The sequence below is a fragment of the Platichthys flesus genome, chromosome 9, assembly GCF_949316205.1.
Source record: "Platichthys flesus chromosome 9, fPlaFle2.1, whole genome shotgun sequence".
In the NCBI taxonomy this organism is placed as follows: Eukaryota; Metazoa; Chordata; class Actinopteri; order Pleuronectiformes; family Pleuronectidae; genus Platichthys; species Platichthys flesus.
In genome coordinates this window covers 7,853,610-7,874,000 of record NC_084953.1, presented here as the reverse complement: position 1 = coordinate 7,874,000, position 20,391 = coordinate 7,853,610, and the positions used below count along the sequence as shown (strand labels likewise).

Below are 20,391 nucleotides of genomic sequence, written 5' to 3'. Positions count from 1 at the left end.
ATTCAGAAAACTAGGAAAGTAAACTACGGTGGAGGGAGGGTCACCTGTGTTATTGTGGTCTTTGTTTTTCTCACGCTGAACATCTCCTGTTTTACACTGTATATATTATTTCTGAGCCATGAATATTTGTATACCTTCTTTGCATTTACAGGTATTGCAAGTTTGTATTACTTATTATGTGTGCAGCCTGCATTTGTTATTATTCCCCGTACTTCTTATAATTCTTAGTTCTTCTTCCATAAATATCGTTCAGCTTCTCCTCGCTTACATTAATAAGTAAATATATCAAAACGTGAGGCTCGGTGGGGAATATTATGATCTGTCTATTCGAAGACTTTCACCACTGAAAATGTCCCCATTGTGGCACTGATAAATGATCATCTCATCTCATATCATCCCATTTCCTGCCATTTCTTCTGCAGTAGTTCTTGGAGCTGTTTGGGTCTCCTGAAAAAAACTCAGAGTGAGAGCTCTTCGCGGTGGTGACGTGCCTCTGGTCCACAGTTACGTCACGCGTCGGGACGGTCTGTGACGGAGCCGCTGGATCAGTCGAGCTTCTCATCGGTTCCGCTTGTTGTCCGGGTTTCAAACTCAAACCCTCGGCCCCGACCTCGGTCTCCCGGGCGTCGCGCACCGAACACACCACCGCGAGGACTAAGTTCATCCACGGGCGAACTACCGGAAGTCGTTGAGTGAAGCGAAAGCGTAAGAGTCGAGATGAGCGTGGAGGCGTACGGGCCGAGCTCCCAGACCCTCACCTTCTTGGACACCGAGGAAGCGGAGTTGCTCGGAGCGGACACCCAGGGCTCCGAGTATGACTTCACCGACTTCACGTTACCCAGCCAAACCCAGGGCCAGACCCAGAGCCAGCTGGACGGACAGGTGCGGGGCTTTTTATTTCCACGTGAAGACGCGACGAAACCGCGGCGCACTGACGTTAGCTGCGGCTAGCTCATCCGCCACCCCGCTATTATTGGAGGTTAGCAGCTAACGGCTAACTGTTAGCCTGCCGCTAGCTAGGAAACCTCGTTAACTCAACTAGTAAAGTAGCATCCGGTGGTTTTTGTTGTTGTGTTTGTTACGACCCGCTCGGTTTTTGCGGGTTTTAACTTTGACATCAAAAATCCAAAGCGTCGAGAGAACTGACAACACGTCAGCTCACATTTAACTCAACTGGCTTTTCCGCGCTTCCTAGCGGCTAGCAGCTAACCGTTAGCATCGGGTGAGTTAATTTTTTGTGTGTGTTAAAGCTTGTACTGTGCTGCAGGTCAATGGTCCTGATGAGAATCTCCTGAACGGCGGAGTGGAGGACTCCGTCGCCAAAGCCAGTCAGCTGCTGGCCGAGCTCAACTTCGAGGAGGATGAGGAGGACACGTACTACACCAAAGACCTGCCCGTGCACGCATGCAGGTAGAGGAGCCGCACCATGCCGGGGACCTCAGTGTCCTGTTTACCCCCGAAGACACCATTTAATGTTCACTTTGTGTTGAATCTGCCGAAGACAGGCGGTGGTTCGACTGTACGATCACCAGCTGGGTAGTCTGTGCTGCATTTGACCCGCATGGGATCATACAGATGTGTCTCTGTTATGTAGCCTAGCCTCGATTTCAAGTTGTATTTGTCAAATGCAGTTAGCATATGCTCGACAGTACGATGGAAGGTGTTGGACAAGAAGAAACCGGTCAGCTCAGCAGTGCAATACTTATATCAAAGCTAAAGCCAGGTAGAAAGAACTTATTAATATAAATACCCAAAAAGTCATATATTATACAAACAATATACATTCAAAGGTGCAGTGGGACATTCGTTGCAAATGAAGAAACAACTTTAACTATGTGGAGTGTGTTAGAAAAGTTAATGCACGTGTCAGTGTTCATCAGATGTTTCACATTTTTACATAAAGCCCAAACGGCTGGGAAAACACATGTACAGAAGGTTGTTACTCATGAGTTTAGGAGCCTAGTCCCTCACTAACCTAGAACCTCATGACATTCATATAAATGTAGTCGACAAAATCGTAAAAAAAACACCTGTCATTTTATAACCACAGAAGTCTACAGCAACTCCAAGTCAGTAAAGTTGAATCAACACCACTTAAAACAGTTTCCACACAAATTGGACAGTATATCCGTCAAGGCTAGTTTATAAGCAGGACTGTTGAATTAATATGATCTAGTTGCACCTACTAAACTGAGTTGAGATTGCTGAAGAAATGGGCTCACTGCTCCTTTTTTTAGATGATTGCATGGTAATTTTATAATACTTCTTATTTTCTCTGTAGCTCTTGCTCAGGGATCACTAACACTTCCCTGCAGTTCTCATTCAGATATTTGCATACATCACTAACCAAGCAAATATTTGAACAGACAGCTATCGCGGGAACTCAAGCCCTCACACCCGAGAAGCTGATAACATTGTATCTTTTGTATTTTTGCTGTAAATAAATGGCTAATATATTATCAATATAGTCAATAATGTAATCACTTGAATGACGACTCGTTGCACCTCTTCTAGATATGCAGTAGTACATAAATGTGGAAAATGTTGCTTTTGCATAAAATGATGACATCACAAAGAAGTGGCATCACCTCACTTGGCACAATGTTAATTTCATATTACAATAATTCACATGCGTTTTTTATGGTATTTTTCAGCTACTGTGGAATCCATGATCCAGCCTGTGTGGTGTACTGCAACACCAGTAAGAAGTGGTTCTGTAATGGACGTGGCAACACATCTGGCAGGTGTGTAATGAACTCCTCATCTGATTACCTCACATAAGTGCGGAAATGACAGTATTTCGATAACAAACATTGTAATAACTTTATCGCTAGTAAAAATTTGAACTTTACATTTGTTATTAAATGTTTTAAGTTTCACCCACATCACAATCAGCCAGCTGTGAACGCTCAGATGATGTTGAATGGGTATAAAGAGAGCTCTGCATGATGTAGTTTAAACAAGACTTTTCATTGTATTTTCCTTGGTAAAGAGCCGTGTTTAGCTAACCAAGTTTATTTCCTGTCAGCTGTTGACATTTGCGATACACTAACCCATTTGTTTAAAAACTGTAAAATGATCCCGGGTATCTGTCCTGTCTTTGTACTGTGAGTCAACACGCTACATAAACTGTCAATTGATTTCTGCTGCAGTGCTGCCACAACAAGTGTCATTGAGTGTGTGATTTTCTTTTTTTCTTCTTCTTCTTTAATCATCTGACTCCTTTTCTCTTACTTCCAGCCACATTGTGAACCACTTGGTGAGAGCCAAATGCAAAGAGGTGACTCTGCATAAAGATGGGCCACTGGGAGAGACGGTGCTGGAGTGTTACAACTGCGGCTGTCGAAATGTCTTCCTGCTGGGCTTCATCCCGGCTAAAGCTGATTCCGTGGTGGTGTTACTCTGCAGGTAGGTGCTGGTCGGGGAGTATGTTCTACCATTGACAGTTCAGTTACCAATGCCCTCAAATAAAGTATGTGTTGGTCAAACAGGTTCCTTCAGGACAACTTTGAACCTCTTATCATAAGTTACTCTGAATCATCAACTGAAAGCAAAACATGCAAATTCTTCGCATCCTGAGGCTCCAGAAACTGAGGCAGTCCCTCTGACATGCCTGAATAGTCAGTCAGATCATAAAAGTAGCTACTTTATAAATGTTATAAAAATATAGCTGCAAACGAAATTGCCTGGTCAGAATTAGCCAATAAAAACTGAAACATTTTTCTGAAGGCAGAAAGCCAATTTCCAGACCTAGTTGTTCAGTACAGTATCCCATTAAAATGAGATAAAACATGACCAAATCAGTAATATGAAAACCAGAAATTGAAATCTACTCTACTGAGCAGACAATGTTACGAATGAGAAACAAACTGTCGGTGCTCTTGTAAAAATGCACGTTTCCTCAAACGTGTAGTTTGTACTGTTCTACATTTTGTTACTTATCAGCCAACAAATTTGTCAACATGTCTTTGACAAGCTTGTAGGAAGAGGAAGTTGTACTGATTTATATCATGTTGTAACCCAAACTGTGACTGTACTTAAGGCAGGACAAAATCCATAATCTGATCACTGCAAAAAACCACACATAAATTGAACGTAAACCAAGTTCTCTGTTTTTCCTACCTTGTGTCTCCATGCAGGCAGCCTTGTGCTAGCCAGAGTAGCTTAAAAGACATCAACTGGGACAGCTCGCAGTGGCAACCACTGATCCAGGATCGTTGCTTTCTGTCCTGGCTGGTGAAGATCCCCTCGGAGCAGGAGCAGCTTCGGGCACGCCAGATCACCGCCCAGCAGATCAACAAGCTTGAGGAGCTGTGGAAGGTATATGCCTGATGATTGAGCAGTGTCGTCGACAGAAGTTTGAAAACTAAACTAGAGCTGGTTAAGGAGCAGCCAGTGGCAGCCGTTAAAAAGATTGGTAACCTGTTGAAGTCCATTTTTTAGAGGCATCTGCAAGTGAGAAAGGGAATCTTTTTATGTTTTTAAATTGTGTGATGAAGTGAAGGGCTTGTACTTACCTTTTCATTCCTCACAGGACAATCCCACCGCCACCTTGGAGGACTTGGAGAAACCGGGCGTGGATGAGGAACCCCAGCATGTGCTGCTGCGGTACGAGGACGCCTACCAGTACCAAAACATCTTTGGCCCGCTGGTCAAACTGGAGGCGGACTACGACAAGAAGCTTAAGGAGTCCCAGGTACTTTAAAGACTTCAAGAAATCCTGGAGATTCTTACTCACAGAATAGGGTTTATCATTGATTGTCAATGTCCTCTATATTTATTATTATTTTCTAATGCTGCATTTAAAAATGTTGCTTAAGTTGAGTTTTGTTATTTGTCCCTGTTTGCCCTCTCGAGGATTCTTGTCACAGTGATATTAATTATTGGACCTATTATTCATTTGTTGATAATATATTCCTACTTTTCTTTTCGTAGACCCAAGACAATATAACTGTCAGGTGGGACCTGGGTCTGAATAAAAAGCGGATTGCCTATTTCACACTGCCCAAGACGGATTCAGGTGGTAATTCTCCGAGTTTTACTTCCTCCATGTGGTTCTGTGGTGCTGATAGAGCCTCATCCCATCCCTCTTCAGTTGTCAGAATTGCACGAAACCTCCCCTGACCCTGCATCTTTTGGTGGCATGTGTGCTTGGTTTTGTCCTTGCCTCTGTTTTTGTAGTGGGGTTTTGTGCTGTTTTGTAGGTTCACGGTATTGTATTGTTTGGTTTGAGAACATAGCTTATGCTCCTTAGTATGTTTTTTGGGGGGGGGTTGAGTTATTAAGGGTTCCTAACATGTGTCCTTTTTTATCAATCCCAGATATGCGGCTGATGCAGGGTGATGAAATCTGCCTGCGATACAAAGGAGATCTGGCTCCGATGTGGAAAGGCATTGGTCATGTCATCAAAGTCCCTGATAGTATCCTTTATGAAGATTACAGCACCTTCTCCATCACATTCATGCAAAACATAACCATCTACCGCCGCTTACTAGACATAATTTACAGATAATACTGAACTTCCTTAACTGCCGGTTTTTAAAGACTATGGAGATGAAATTGCCATCGAGCTGCGGAGCAGCGTGGGAGCTCCGGTGGAAATCCCACACAACTTCCAGGTGGACTTTGTGTGGAAGTCAACTTCCTTTGACAGGTAGGCAAAACTCTTATACCCCAAGATGTTACTGGAACATTTAATTTAGATTTCTTGAGTCATAATATTATTCTACATAACAGGAATAAAGTATAATGCATATATAATACAAAGTTTCCTTGATGATATGAATAATTGTTAATAACTGACATTTGTTGCTGCAGGATGCAAAGTGCCCTGAAGACCTTTGCAGTGGATGAGACTTCTGTGTCTGGTTACATTTACCACAAACTGCTGGGCCATGAGGTTGAGGATGTCACCATTAAGTGCCAGCTGCCAAAGCGCTTCACTGCTCAGGGCCTGCCTGACCTCAATCACTCACAGGTCAGGCCTCACTGACCAATTCCCCTGTGATCAGGGAATTCTTCCTCAAAATAGACGTGTGTTTGCTTTGGCAACATCTGACCATAACAGTTTTTTTCTAAATTGCTCTACACATTCAGGTGTATGCTGTGAAGACGGTGCTGCAGAGGCCTCTCAGTCTAATTCAGGGTCCTCCCGGTACCGGAAAGACTGTCACCTCTGCCACTATTGTTTACCACCTGTCCCGACAGGGCAATGGGTAAGACAAGAGTTTTATAGTTGTATACTACAAAAAAGATAAGTGATGTCATTATTGTTTTCAATCCAACAGTAGCATTTACTGTTCTTCTGCTTACTGTTTTTACATGTATACGTTTGTGTGTCCTGCAGCCCAGTTCTGGTGTGTGCTCCCAGTAACATCGCTGTGGACCAGTTGACCGAGAAGATTGACAAGACTGGACTAAAGGTCGTCAGGCTCTGCGCCAAGAGCCGTGAGGCCATCGAGTCCCCTGTGTCTTTTCTGGCTCTGCACAACCAGATCAGCAACATGGACAGGTCAGTGGCACAAAGGGAAATGTCCTCCACACACTAGACCCCTTTCTGAATTAGTTCATTATTAATTGTACATCTATAGAACTGGTGTTCAGTCAGAATAATCTTAGATGTCTAATAGAGCTTCAATCATGATAAATGTCAAATGTCTTTGCAACAATTGCAACTGTATCCTGGGAGAAACTGAATCTAAAATTATTGACTTTTCTAAATTTAGCCCGACGGCATTGATGTTGAGCCATGGCATGTTACAAACATTTCTCTAAGTTTCCACCACCACATGATGCATGCATTAACGTGATTTATTAATTAGATCACAGACTGGTAATATCGAACTAACATTTAACTGCCACCCTGATTTGTCTCTGCCTCCACAGTATGCCTGAGCTGCAGAAGCTGCAACAGCTGAAGGATGAGACTGGTGAGCTGTCGTCTGCTGATGAGAAACGCTACAGGGCTTTGAAGCGCACCGCTGAGAGGGAGCTGCTCATGGTGAGGAGCATCTTCAAAGGGTCATACCAACATTCCAACTCAAAGCTGTGAATGGTGTCACTCTTCAAAACAGTCTGCTTTCAGAGTGCTGGTGCAACAACTAGTTTTGACTAAGCCTTCAAAAATAATAAGTAATCAAAACATGTCTAAATATTAAAAAAATCTATAAACCGTCCTCCTTTCTTTTTGTTCAGAATGCTGATGTGATCTGCTGCACCTGTGTCGGGGCTGGAGACCCCCGCCTGGCCAAGATGCAGTTCCGCTCCATCCTGATTGATGAGAGCACCCAGGCCACCGAGCCGGAGTGCATGGTGCCCGTGGTGTTGGGAGCCAAGCAGGTACACGCCATGTTTGGCTAAAACCACTTATAATGTTGAGATGTCATCAGTATAATGTTTGGATAAAACTTTGAATGTGATTGATTGATTGCTCTATCAATAATATGATATAAATAATATCAGAGGTGCATACTTATATACGTCTTTTGACATGATTTTAGTTATGTTTATGACTTATCTGGATTTTAGCTTTTAAGACCAAGAAAGGTAAAAAAAATAATTGAATAATAAACCATGTATAAAATAATCTTGCAGTTTTATAGATGGTTTTACATAAATGTTCCCTCTTTACCCACATGTTGCACCTCTTCCTCCCCACAGCTCATTCTGGTTGGCGACCACTGCCAGCTGGGTCCTGTAGTGATGTGTAAGAAGGCAGCTAAGGCAGGTCTGTCCCAGTCCTTGTTTGAGCGCTTGGTGGTTCTGGGCATCCGACCAATCCGCCTGCAGGTCCAGTACCGCATGCACCCTGCCCTCAGTGCCTTCCCTTCCAACATATTCTACGAGGGCTCCCTGCAGAATGGCGTCACCGCAGGTTTGTCAAACATTAGCAGCTCATTATCTGGTTTGATGGAGGGAAACATTTGTTTTCACTTTAGTTGGAACCTTACCAGGTAAATGAAATTCTACTAACTCCTTAAAAGACTAAAACCATTTTTTAAATATCCTTGCCTTTCACAGCTGACCGCATTAAGAAAGGATTTGACTTCCAGTGGCCACAGCCGGACAAGCCCATGTTCTTCTACGTGACTCAGGGCCAGGAGGAGATAGCCAGCTCTGGAACCTCCTACCTCAACAGGTAATTTTCTTGCGTTACTTCATTCATGCATAACATGCAAAGTGATTTTAATGCAATGGTGCGGAAAGGGCTAGATGAAGCCTTCCTCTGTAGTCATTCCCTCGTTGGAAACGGTACAGAGTTTAGTTTGTATTATTAATATAGACACAACACCACCTGATCACAAGATGATGATTGTTTTCATAATCACCGCTACATCCTCCCTCTTCTGTTTGAGATTACAAACACACTATGGGCAGTGCGCTCGCAGCATTCACAACCCAACCAGTAAGAAGCCTTAAAAAGTTGCAGAAGTTACTTAAATGACAAAGACTTCCACTTGTCAGCCATGATCAACAGAAATGTCAGGTAGATAGACCTCATTGATGGAGGATTATACTTTACCCAAAGTGAGATCAAATTGGTCCTATAAACCTTTAACAGTGCAGGGAAGGGGTGTGACTATTTGCGTTCATTTATTTGCAGCTTTATGAACTAGAACAGATCTTAAACCATATTATGCAGGGTGTGTAAATTGATTTACAGCAGACACGTTTTATGTCTTAAAACCACTATGAGTCTACTCCTATGAAGTTGTGAGGTGATTTTTCCTGCTGCTGTTTTTAAGGACCGAGGCTGCCAATGTGGAGAAGATCACCACCAGGCTGCTGAAGGCTGGAGCCAAACCCGACCAAATCGGCATCATCACCCCATACGAGGGTCAGCGCTCTTACCTGGTCCAGTACATGCAGTTCAGTGGCTCCCTGCACACCAAACTCTATCAGGTACCACGCAGATCTGAAGATGACTAAGTAATGTTTTAAAAATCGTGTCAACTGAGCAAAAATGGTCCCAATATTGGTTTTCTCTGAAAGCCTCGAAGAAATTATACGTTTATTAAAATTCAAACGGACATAATTCTTCATTAGTCAATGTAGCATTTATTGAAGTTGTCAGCAACACTCCTCATCCCTGTCCGTGTCATGTTCCTTTGCAGCAAGTGGAAATTGCCAGCGTGGACGCCTTCCAGGGCAGAGAGAAGGACTTCATCATTCTCTCTTGCGTCCGTGCCAATGAGCATCAGGGCATCGGCTTCCTCAATGACCCTCGTCGTCTCAACGTGGCGCTGACCAGAGCCAAGTAAGATCCTCAATAAAACTGTTAAAGCTGGCATAGCACACCGCTCACTTGTGAGACCTTCATGGAGAAGCAAATTTAGCAGTAATGAAAATCAGATACATACTCTTTTTGGCCACTAGTCTGTAAAGTTCACCTGATTAATTCTTTATGGTGACTTAAACACTCATATTGTCCTCTTTGTAATAAGCTTAATTGAGGTTAGACAGGCCTACTGATCTAATTGTTAGATCAGTAGTAGGAGGAATCAGACTACTGGAATACTCAAAAACTAGTGCCAGAGTAATTTGAATCCGATGCTTTCATCACACAAAAATATCTACTCCAAGTAGTCTCAACATTGTCCCTCAGTCTCTGTTCGGGAGTCTTATGCTCCTGTGTGTTGTGAATGAAGGTATGGTGTGATCATTGTGGGGAACCCGAAGGCCCTCTCCAAGCAGCCGCTGTGGAACAACCTGCTGAACAACTACAAGGAGCAGAAGGTCCTGGTGGAGGGGCCCCTCAACAACCTGAGGGAGAGCCTCATGCAGTTCAGCAAGCCTCGCAAGCTGGTCAACACCATCAACCCTGTGAGTGGAACAAACTGTGCACATAGTGTACTGTGGAAACACAGAAGACAAGATGGAAAACTGATTCTGCCTAAGCTGTAAAGAAGTGCTACTGTTTTCTTTTCTTTAAAAAGATTTAAACACAAAATTCACTCTGAATATTTACATTTTTTTTTCAGTCCCCTAGATAGCAAATTCCACATCTTCAGGTTTGAGACTATTGGCCAGAAAATACCTGATATTTGGACACACTAGCTTCGGCTCTTGGACATTGTTATGTACATTTTTCATGTATGGAGATTTAACAGACCAAGTCTTTGATGGGGCGACAGTGACAATACTAGTTGATGTAAGCCCCAAATCTGAGAAGGTTTGCTACTGAATGGAAATGTGTGGTGTTTTCCAGGGTGGGCGTTTTATGAGCACTGCGATGTATGATGCCCGTGAGGCCCTCATCCCTGGCTCCGCCTACGACCGCAGCAATGCTGGTACGGACTATTTGTTTTTCAGTACATTGTGTTGTGACGCAAGACAATAAATTTATTTAAACTCTGTTACCAAACTGTGTATTTAAATGATCCATGTTACATGTGCTTTCTTTCAGCAGGACGTCCCTCCATGTACTTTCAAACTCATGACCAGATCGGGATGATTGGGGCGGGCCCCGGTCACATGGCCGCCCTGAATATCCCCATACCATTCAACCTGGTGATGCCTCCTATGCCTCCACCCAGCTACTTGGGTCAGACCAACGGCCCCGCTGCAGGTAGAACCGCGCTGAAATAAGACAGTGGCTGAAAGTGTGGAAACTCAGGTCAACATCTTAAAAGGAGAATAATGAAGTATGGTTGGTTACCTGGTCTGTTTATTTGTGATCCCTCATCAAGGTCGTGGGGCTATGAAGGGTAAGCCTGGGCGTGGCGGGCGGCAGAGGCTCCGTGGCTCTGGGAACCAGGGCTCCGGTCAGGGTAATGGACCAAACAGCCAGGTCAGCCAGGATGGGGCCTCCCAGTCCTTCTCCCAGGGGCCACTGACACAAGGCTACATATCCATGAGCCAGCCCTCTCAGATGAGCCAGCCTGGCCTTTCCCAGCCAGAGCTCTCCCAGGTAACACATCCATGCTTAAGATTTTCATTAGTTATCAGTTTAAAAAAAAAGAGATACTGGTAAGTTGTCCCTTTTTGTAACACTGGAAATACCTAATCTAACTTGTGAAACTACTGTAGAAATTCCTTTGCAGCAGGAAGAAACTTATTAACTCTACTGCGGAAATCACATGATCATGTTTACAGCACCCCCGACACAGTCTTCAGCTCATATCACAAACACACTTCACATTTTTATTGAAGTTTAGTAATGTCTGAGAGAATCTCATGGGAAAGGTTTGCATTAGAATTGAAGGGGTCCTGAGTTTGAAGTGGTCTGCTGTAATGTTGTTGCTGTCCTCTTGTTCTTCAGGACAGCTACCTGGGAGATGAGTTCAAGTCCCAAATCGACGTGGCTCTGTCCCAGGACTCGACTTACCAGGGTGAACGTGCGTACCAGCATGGCGGAGTGACTGGACTGTCACAGTATTAAAGTGTAAGTATATTCTGTTATTATTTAACTGCAGACTGTTTCAACGGTAATCAGGATTTCCCTGTGATGTGTTCTTGCTGGAAGAAGCTTTTTAGTTTAATGACAAAACCCTCGCCAGGTCACAAAAGCCTTTTATAATGCTCATTATGAACCTTGATGATTGACAGAGATAAAACATCACTTTTCAAAAGCTTAGCTCGGTAAACTTCTCGCAGCTGATGTGACTTTTTAATTCTCTATTTCTCTTTGGACGAAGACTAATGAACCCTGCGTTGTGTCTTGCAGGATGCTTGAAGAAGGGAGCTAGGCTTGAGCTGAGCTTAGTTCATCAGCTTTTTAATCTGGGAAATAATAAAAACATAAAATGGATACCTGTTTTCCTCTGCTACAACCGAAGCACCACCGAGTGAAAGCGACGGGATAGCGAAACCAAACCAATGACCAGCGAGAGACAGAAGAGGGTAGAAGAAGAGGGCTCGAACAGATGGGCAGGAAGATGGCAAGAGAGGCCGAGTGACCAAGCGAGAGGCAGGGACCGATGCCCGTGCGTAGTGAAGGAGGGAAGTCGAGAAGATGGGGGCGTGTGGTCGAGCTGCCGAGGGAAACGGGAGACATCCTGACGGACTCTCGTGGGAATCCAATTGAGGCTCATCTCCTAAACAAAATAACCCACCCAACCCCCTGCACCTCACTGTCTCCAGGAGAGAGCGGAGAAGTTCTTACAGTCATCTTCAGAGGAGGACCTAAGCCCTCATGCCTGAACCTGAAGAACAAGATCTCCAGACCTGGACCGACGTGGTGGCAGAACGCCTTCAAACGGGCAACACACATCCCCATCCTGAGAGTCGGTTGGTTGCTCAACCTGTACGATGTCCCGGATTATTTAAATTAGCTTTCTCACGAGAGGAGAGCGGCACCAACAGTCATCTACTGGGCCCCGAAACCTGAGCAGCCTCGAAGAAGCAGCGGTCGACGCCCTCTTGGAGAGGAAATACAAACACGGTTTCTGTGCTTGATATTGAGGAGGCTTGAATTGAAATACCTTCCAGATGCCTTGAGAACCACCGGTTCAGTCACAAGGTCTTTCATGGGGTGGTTTCGACCACACGCCAGTGGTGGAGCGACGCAGGGATTTCAGACTTTTTGTTTTTTCAAGGCATGAGGCGCGAATCCCTCCGATATCGCGATCATCATGGGACAGTTTTCTTCTCTGAAGTACCTTTCTTATCACAGAGCACAAAATTGCAAAAAAGTCATAGAAACTATCAGACATGACCAGCATTGAATATTCAGCTCGGTGTCGTTTGATGTTTCAGCGAAGGCTTTTTCCTTATTTTAATCTTTTGAACGGGGTTGTTGATGTCCGGCTGTGCTTCGTGACCAGATGTCTTCTTTTAAACGATCTGTGTACGCTTAGATCGGCAAATGCTTCAGCGCTTTGCATCGAGTGACTCCTCAGGGGATGTGGACTGACCACACTCGTCACGCAAATCCCTGCTCGAGGTAAAAGAACCAAACAAGAAACCAGGGGCGAGAGGAGGAGGAGGAGGAGGAGGAGGAGGAGGAGGATGGTAGTAGTGGAGGACGTGGCAATCAATCCACCACAGGTAAGGAGTAGAAAAGGAAGGTGGCTGAGGAAGAGGAGGAGGATAAACGCATCCACATCTGGAAACCAAGTTCAGGTCACTGAAGGTTAAACCGTTGAATACAAGGACTTTATAGGCCCAACAGATGACCACAGATTTGACCCAGTGTCCTTTCACAAGGCATTTTGATTTTGTGAATGTTCACCAGCTGCACAGCCACACTGACAGTCACGTGACCCTGCCACACAAAGCACGCTGCATAGGAGCGGCGACCAAAATCTGCAAATTTATACTTTGTCCTGAGTTGTTATTTCAGACTCTATAAATGAATCTGAACCTCAAATACACCCTGTAATAAAAACAAATTGTCTTAATCAGGATTCTTTCTGTGGATTAAAAAGACACTTTATCCAAGTCACATAGTGGAGAGGCCATTCAGCACTGAAGAGACGGCGGCAAGGAGATAATGACGTGATTGAAAACCTGAGTCAGTGCCTAGAACCAATCACCTTCAGATAAACAGCTGCAGCACAAGCATGAATGTAGTTAAAATCACTAAAAACTACCAGCATTTCAAAAATAATAACCTTCCAGACACAAGGGTGCTGAGGAAAACCACTCGGTATATTTTTATTTTTCTAATAAAAAAACAGATGAGGTCAGTGAGTTGTACAGCTGGGTTGTGTTAAGGATGGGTTGAAGAAAAGAAGAGAGCCACCTTCCTTCTCTGTGGGGTCAAAGCAAATGGAGGCTGGTAGAGTTTCTTTTGTGGACTTTTGAGTTGTGCAAAGCTGTTTTGCGCTCATGTTTTCCTTGTGGAGTTTCTCCAGATTTATGTGGATCCTATAAAGAAAAAAAAAAAATACCTCCCTATTTCCTCCAAACTTTGCTTTTGTCAGATGATTTGCTGCTTTGTGCCGCGTCATGTCGTTCGATCGGGTGTAATTTAGCCATGTTTGTGTACTTTTTACTAAAAATCAGTTTTTTGTAGCACCCTGCAGACACCGGGAACGAGGCTGTTTTCCTTTCCTTTGTTTTGTATCCTCTCCTCGAACAGTCCGAGGACTTGTAGTTTTGTAACTCCTCCAGGGACTACGCTTTTCTCTGAATCTGAACACAGAATGTATTCCACTGTTGTTTCTCACCTGCTTCTCATCTCCACGGACATGTGACAATCATTCTGCGAGTAGACGTCGCCATGTTTAATTGACGTAGAGGTAGTTGTGTGTACGAGTCTTTTTCCGTTTTGTGCGATGAATTAGTTTCACACGTCAACTTCTAACATGTTATAGCTTTAAAAAACCTGCTGCCACCATTTTTATTGCTGTTTCTTTTTCCTCCTTCCATCTGAGCCGCAACACGTGCAGTGATTATTGAAGAAGTGTCTCATTTGTAGTTAGTTATGAAACCTTTTGCATCCAACCCCCGTGATTCTCTACATCCACAGAGATGACATGAATGGTCTCAATGTGATGTAAACACCTGTTTGTTTGAAACGATGAATCTTATTTGCAGTGACGTTTCATCACAACATGGTGATTCCCTTGTTAAAGTAAACTAATAAAAGCTGTCAAGCAACTGTTTTCACGGTATGAATTTATTTGCATATGCTGACAAATAGGAAAAAATATTACAGATATTATACAATTAAACTAGATTTACACGAGTCAGCTGTTTTTATGCTGTTGCCTGTGGAGATTTGTCCTTTTCCATGTGTTTTGTCTTTGTCAGTTTCTTCTTCAGCTGTCCATGTTTCTGTCTCTGCATGCTCTCCTGGATTTTCTGTTTGAACCTCCTCTTCTGTGTCCTGATCTTCTCCAGCTCGGCCTTCCTCTTGGCCTCCATGTCGGGATCCTGGGACGGAAGGATGATCACAAGTTAGCAACAGGACATTTGGAAACGTTCTTATTTAAAGTTTTTCAAACTGCATGAGCCATTCTGAAATCAGAGTTTGTCGTACAGATCTTTCAGATTAATATTCTATCACGTCTTTTGTTTTCTGCAAAGAGCTGATTTGTAAATTAGAGGAACAGAAAGTTCATAAACTTTCCCGTGTCTGTTGTTAAAGCAGGATTATGCTAAAACAACTCCAATGAATCCATTAAATGATGGTGCAGATAACTTCATCTGTTTCTTTCATATGTCTAAACTAAGAACCAGATAATCGTGAAGATAGCTCTTCCTTGGCTGAGGTATATGCTCTACAGTCATTAACCGTTTGCCTGTGGACTAATTTGACATTTAGTTTGTGCTCTGAAGAGACTTAAGATAACTATCTCCAGCTTCTCGACAATTAAAACCACATGACATTTCTCTTTCCACAAACTTTAAACATAAGTTTACAATTACATATTAGTTCCGCTCTAAGAAATCACAGGAAACTATCACACATGTAAAATAAACTGAACTTGAAGCTTGTGATTATTCACCTTGATAGTGTTTGTTAAAATGAGCCAAAAACAAGTGTTTTAGTGGTTGATTGTAAACATTAAGGAACTTGCCTTCCCCTCCAGGATCAGCTGTTTCCTCTTATTGATCTCCTTTTTTTCATCAAAGTCGGATGTCTCCAGTTTCTACAAATCAGAAAAGGAGATTAACGTCGGAAAAATACAAATATACATGACTGGAGATTCAGTAATTATCCTGAATACAGGAAACATTCAGCAATGAGAGGAAAAGAGGCGTTCGTACTATTTCACAGCGTCGCCTGGTCACGTTGACCTGGGTGAGGATCTGCAGGACTTCCTTCTCCTCCACAGGGTACTCCTTCAGCTTCGTCTCTGCAGAAACAACAGTGTGAGTATGTGTGAAATGACATGCACGCTGGACGTTGGCTACACGTGGCCTGGACATCATCTCATGACATCACGTCTCAAACATTTCTCCATTGATTTGTGATAAATTCAGGAAAGAGTATCATTCTTACCATTTCACTGATTTTCTATCAAAGTAAATAATACAAATGTAATATATAAATGCTGTAATATTATAAATTCTATACTTGTCCTTGAACTTCACATGTCTTGTTCTGACCATTGATAGCAACGTGCAATCTGACCATGTCTAACCTGTGTTATTAAATTGCTACTTGCTTCATTAATGCAGTTGTTAACCCTGCAGCCACCAACACAGACAGTTGTCAGGTTGAGCTCTAAAGACACAAACGATGGATCTGAGTCTATGAAACCAGAGGCAGGAGGGAAACGTCTTCCTGTGAATCAGAGTGTGACTTACGGTTCTGCTCTTCGATGGAGTTCACCAGGTGGATGTCATACTGTGTCACCAGAGTGATGGACACTCCGTTCCTGCCTGCAGAGGAAGAAAACCTGGTCAGGATTGGTTTAACATGTATATCGATAGACGATGCTGGAGGATCAGTGTTGGACTTGTAAACCGTACCTGCTCTTGCTGTTCGCCCGACTCTGTGGATGTAGGTCTTGGGAAGCCCGGGGGTGTTGTGGTTAATGACGACCTGGACAGTTGGAATATCCAAACCCCTGTGGGACAGAAATAACCGAGGATGTCAAACAACGTGTCTACAGCTGCCTGTACGGATGCTGTCAGGCTTCCTTCAGTGGAGAACTGGTTTAAGACTGTGTGGAGTCGAGATGCTGCAGCTCAGCAAAGCTTCTTACCTGGAAGCCACATCTGTCGCAATCAGGATTTTGTAGACGCTGGCCTTGAACTTGGCGAGGTTTGCAAACCGTTGTTTCTGGAGGAGACAAAGAGCTGTGGTTTGTTCTGCAGGCCCATTCATCTGGTTTAAAGCGCTTCCCTGCGCTAATCCCTTACACTTGCATTGTTTCTGTATTATCACCGGGGCCCTGTGCTCGTTTCTCATTTCTGTCTTTGCTTCTTTAATTGGACTAATTCGTTTTCCCACACACAGCAGGAGCTTGTCCAGCAGCTGTGGAACGACGGGTGATAAAGGAAACATCGCTGTGTTGGAGGAAATCTCCGTTATCAGCGTTCCTTCAAACAAAGCAAACTTTAACTCTTGGTAAGTGCAAACTCAACTCGTCTCCTCTTCAGCTGTTATTCTTACAAAGTGACAGAGTTTTCCTCATAACCATATCAACATCCTCCAGCAGACATTCATTACTTCAAATGTGCTGAAGGATGATGTGAGAGAAACAGGGTTTGAGATGAAGTCTCACCTGCTTCATCATGGAGTGCAGGGAGATTGTTGGAAAGTGAAATTCCCGCAGCATCATGGTGAGGATTTGGCAATTCCTAAGGAAAGAAATGTGTAATAACACACCAATCATCTTGTGAGACCAATATACTTTTATATATCTATGCTTTTATATATGTATTAACAACATAGTGGCAGACTCTCTAAGAAAACAATCATATAGCATTGAAGCTGCAGAGCCTCCATTAGAAACTCTGAACATCCATGAGCCTCTGAATCCGATCCGGGCATCGTACTTGCACGTGTTGGTGAAGACAATGATGGACCAGTCGTCGTGCTCGTCAGTGAACGTCTGGATCAGGTGCACCAGGTAGGCGTCCTTCACCCTCTCAGCAGTGAGGATGAACCTCTGGTCCAGCTCCTCCACCGTCCGCGTCCTGTCAACAACAAACAAGACAATTCCCTCATTCTGGTTTAAGGTCCAGATTTATTTAATGCATGGAAATCAAAGCCTGTATACAGAGGAGATGATGAATATGAAAATGCTTTGCCACTAATAGTAATCAACAAACTGAGATGCTTCTGTGAAAATCTGTTAACACGGATCAAAACAGCATCTGTGACATCATCATGCTCAGCCTGATGAAAACTGCTCAAATTACAGTTTGGATTTAACAAGACAAAGCAACTTCCTCTCAGCCATGTGAGAGCCTTTGACAGGATAAGACAACACCACTAATTAATGAACAGGAGGGAAATTTGACCACAGTGAAGCTCAGTCAGGTTCAAATTTAACAATCACAGTGGTGGTGGTGGTGGGGGGGGGGGGGGGGTCTTTGTGAGAAGGCACTTTCTGATTTTATTCCTCCCCAGAGAACAAGGTTTAACAATTTAAGAGGATTTGTGTTATCTTAGCCTTTTTTTTATTATTATCTCCTTTAAAAAAACTGCAGCGTAATCCTTGTGTATTTATGGATTCATGGTGGATTGACTCTTTCCTGTTGAAACTGGTGCTGCTCTAGATTAAACGCTCATTAAAGTTTCCATTCCATAACTTTCCATGAAATATCTGTGTTCATTTGAACTCTGCAAATCATGTGAATAGAAGTTCATCCAGGGGAAACCTGGATCAACCACACGTAACATTTAGCTCCAGTTGTTAGAACAACTCTTCGGCATCCAAAGGCATTTGTGCATAAGATGCTGTTCAGTCTTTAGTTACGCCTCAGATCAGATTCAGCTTCCACACTGCTGCTCCCGTGTCATTAATAACTCACAGGATTTCAGGCAAATAATGCATCTGAAATGAGGCGAACACACTCAGTCTGACCCTGACTGCTTTTTAAGATATTTACAAATACAAGTTTAGTACTCTGCACAAAGAGCTTCATTCCCCTTCTTCTCTAAGGCTGACCTGGCTAAATACTCCTGTCACCAGCCTGAGAGCAGCAGGTTTCTTACTCTGATGTGCTCTCCCAGAAGTACGGTCTGTTCATGGCGATTCCCTTCAGCTCCTGCAGCGTGTCGGTGAGTGTGGCGCTGAACAGCAGCGTCTGACGTTTGGCCGGGAGAATCCCCAGGATCACCTCCAGGTCTTTGGTGAAGTCAGTGCAGCCCTGTTCTAACAGCCGGTCAGCCTCATCCATAATCTGAAACACAACGTTGCAACATTGGTCTTCTTGGTATAAACATTAAAAACATATAAAATCAGAATCTACAAGTGATAGCGGGAAACTCCTGAACCCACCAAGAACTGGATCTTGCTCATGCTGAAGGTGTTGGAGCTGCGGATGTGATCAGCCAGTCGACCTGGAGTCGCCACGACCACGTGCGGCTTGTCGGACAGCTCCAGGGCCTGGGCCACCATGTCTGAGGTCAGCACACAGGACAGCTTTAGACAGATGCTGAACCCGAAGCCAGCACAGGACTGATGTGTCAACATGACAGAGGTCGGGCAACATGGGATCATATATAATTCAGTGCAGTGACATGTGTACTTACCCATTCCTCCTACGACGATGCAGTCCTTCAGACCCAGAGGTTTCCCCAAGACTCTGAACTGCTCAGCGATCTGATAGGCCAGCTCCCTGCGGGAAATCACAATTATTAGTTGTAATAAATTGGAGGATATGTTTAATAGGATAAAGTTTAAACTGAAGTGGCACTGACCTGGTGGGAGTGAGCACCAGGCAGTAGATACCATATGGGTCCTCCGACAGTTTCTGCAGTACTGGGAGCACAAACGCAGCCGTCTTCCCACTGCCAGTCTTGGCGCAGCCCATACAGTCCCGACCTGTGTGTACAAATAATACAAATATAAAAACACCTCCATGCACCAGCTCTGGGCTCAGGTCTGCTAAAGTAAATGCTTTGTTACTTCAATGAGTATTTCTACCTCAAATGACCAAATTCTAAAACCAAACTCTGCTTGATGATCACTGGAAGGTCTTTCTGGTCAAATCAGCTCAGCTTTGATGCCTCAACTTTCTAACTTTGCTTGTCAACCTCTGCTGAGTGGTTGGATACTTCCATGTCAAATCATTACACTTTCGTGATTCTGTGTTATAGTTATGAATGAAAATGTTCATGTTGATCTGATCCCATGAGAAACCAGTGGAATTTAACTTTTAAGAGTCACGGATCCTTATTCAGGGAGATATGAGCTGGGGATAGCTGCAACTTCGACTGGTCAGATCTCCCCAATATAGAGAATTAGTTTGGTCATACGTTTTTAGAGAGATCATGTTGAGTGACATCACAAAAAAATGATATCAGATCATTTGGCATAACTCCTGAAATCTTCCTTCTCTGATACAAGCACCGAGCGTTAAATTGACAGATTCTTCGATGGAGTTTGGTTTCAGCGGTTAGGAGGATATTTACAACACATGTTTACAACCTGGTGATGTTCGTTTCACCTGAACATTTAGCACAGTCTGTATATACGGTCTCAATATAAGGTCTCACCTTCGAGGATGGGTGGCATACAGTTCTCCTGCACCGGAGTGGGTTTGGTGATTCCCAGCTGGTGACACTGTTTAATGAGCCAGTCTGACAGTCCCAGCTCCGAGAAGTCCGCCATGTCTGTCGTATCTCGTCCCCCAGACCTCGACGAAACCCTCTGTTAACAATGTTTAACAAAACAACAACGAGAAACTCTCTTTAAACCAATCCTCGTGCGTCGCATCAACAGTCGCTGTTTTATTACGTCATCAACGCGACGTCCCCGTCTTCTTCCGCAAGAGGGGGTAGCGTGGTGGTGTGCGCTGTTGCCCCCTGCTGGTCAAACA

At 43.8% G+C, this 20,391-nt stretch overlaps 2 protein-coding genes across 3 annotated transcripts; one reads left to right on the top strand and one right to left on the bottom strand.

Annotated features, from left to right (window-relative positions):
- Positions 1-502: 502 nt before the first annotated feature.
- On the top strand, positions 503-14,549 carry upf1 (UPF1 RNA helicase and ATPase). Of its 2 annotated transcripts, none has more exons than XM_062394748.1 (24): positions 503-882; positions 1,268-1,410; positions 2,655-2,744; positions 3,241-3,408; positions 4,140-4,320; positions 4,535-4,696; positions 4,936-5,023; positions 5,322-5,420; positions 5,545-5,653; positions 5,818-5,977; positions 6,097-6,215; positions 6,347-6,511; positions 6,886-7,000; positions 7,195-7,338; positions 7,660-7,873; positions 8,020-8,137; positions 8,745-8,901; positions 9,114-9,256; positions 9,648-9,822; positions 10,208-10,289; positions 10,409-10,567; positions 10,689-10,909; positions 11,261-11,383; positions 11,666-14,549. In XM_062394748.1, exons 1-23 carry the CDS (start codon positions 718-720, stop codon positions 11,378-11,380), a joined length of 3,297 nt encoding a protein of 1,098 aa, XP_062250732.1. In that variant the 5' UTR covers positions 503-717; the 3' UTR covers positions 11,381-11,383; positions 11,666-14,549. The 2 variants fall into 2 exon arrangements, with proteins under 2 accessions (XP_062250732.1, XP_062250731.1); XM_062394747.1 differs by having other exon boundaries at positions 10,406-10,567.
- Positions 14,548-20,323, bottom strand: ddx49 (DEAD (Asp-Glu-Ala-Asp) box polypeptide 49). The gene is made up of 13 exons (XM_062394749.1): positions 20,069-20,323; positions 19,271-19,394; positions 19,103-19,188; positions 18,849-18,970; positions 18,563-18,750; positions 17,398-17,538; positions 17,124-17,199; positions 16,602-16,678; positions 16,366-16,463; positions 16,201-16,275; positions 15,658-15,746; positions 15,468-15,539; positions 14,548-14,820 (listed from the first exon to the last, which is right to left on the bottom strand). Exons 1-13 carry the CDS (start codon positions 20,181-20,183, stop codon positions 14,644-14,646), a joined length of 1,440 nt encoding a protein of 479 aa, XP_062250733.1. The 5' UTR covers positions 20,184-20,323; the 3' UTR covers positions 14,548-14,643.
- Between the last annotated feature and the right edge of the window lie 68 nt (positions 20,324-20,391).

Bases quoted from the DNA above. Each gene is read 5' to 3' on its own strand.
- upf1 (XM_062394747.1), top strand. From the start codon at position 718: ATGAGCGTGGAGGCGTACGGGCCGAGCTCCCAGACCCTCACCTTCTTG. The intron at 4,697-4,935 runs GTACTTTAAAGA...TTCTTTTCGTAG, and splicing joins AGAAGCTTAAGGAGTCCCAG to ACCCAAGACAATATAACTGT. The intron at 6,512-6,885 runs GTCAGTGGCACA...CTGCCTCCACAG, and splicing joins CAGATCAGCAACATGGACAG to TATGCCTGAGCTGCAGAAGC.
- ddx49 (XM_062394749.1), bottom strand. From the start codon at position 20,183: ATGGCGGACTTCTCGGAGCTGGGACTGTCAGACTGGCTCATTAAACAG. The intron at 18,751-18,848 runs GTGGGTTCAGGA...GTTGTGTTTCAG, and splicing joins TGAGCAAGATCCAGTTCTTG to ATTATGGATGAGGCTGACCG. The intron at 16,276-16,365 runs GTACGGTTTACA...CTTCCTCTGCAG, and splicing joins CGGGCGAACAGCAAGAGCAG to GCAGGAACGGAGTGTCCATC.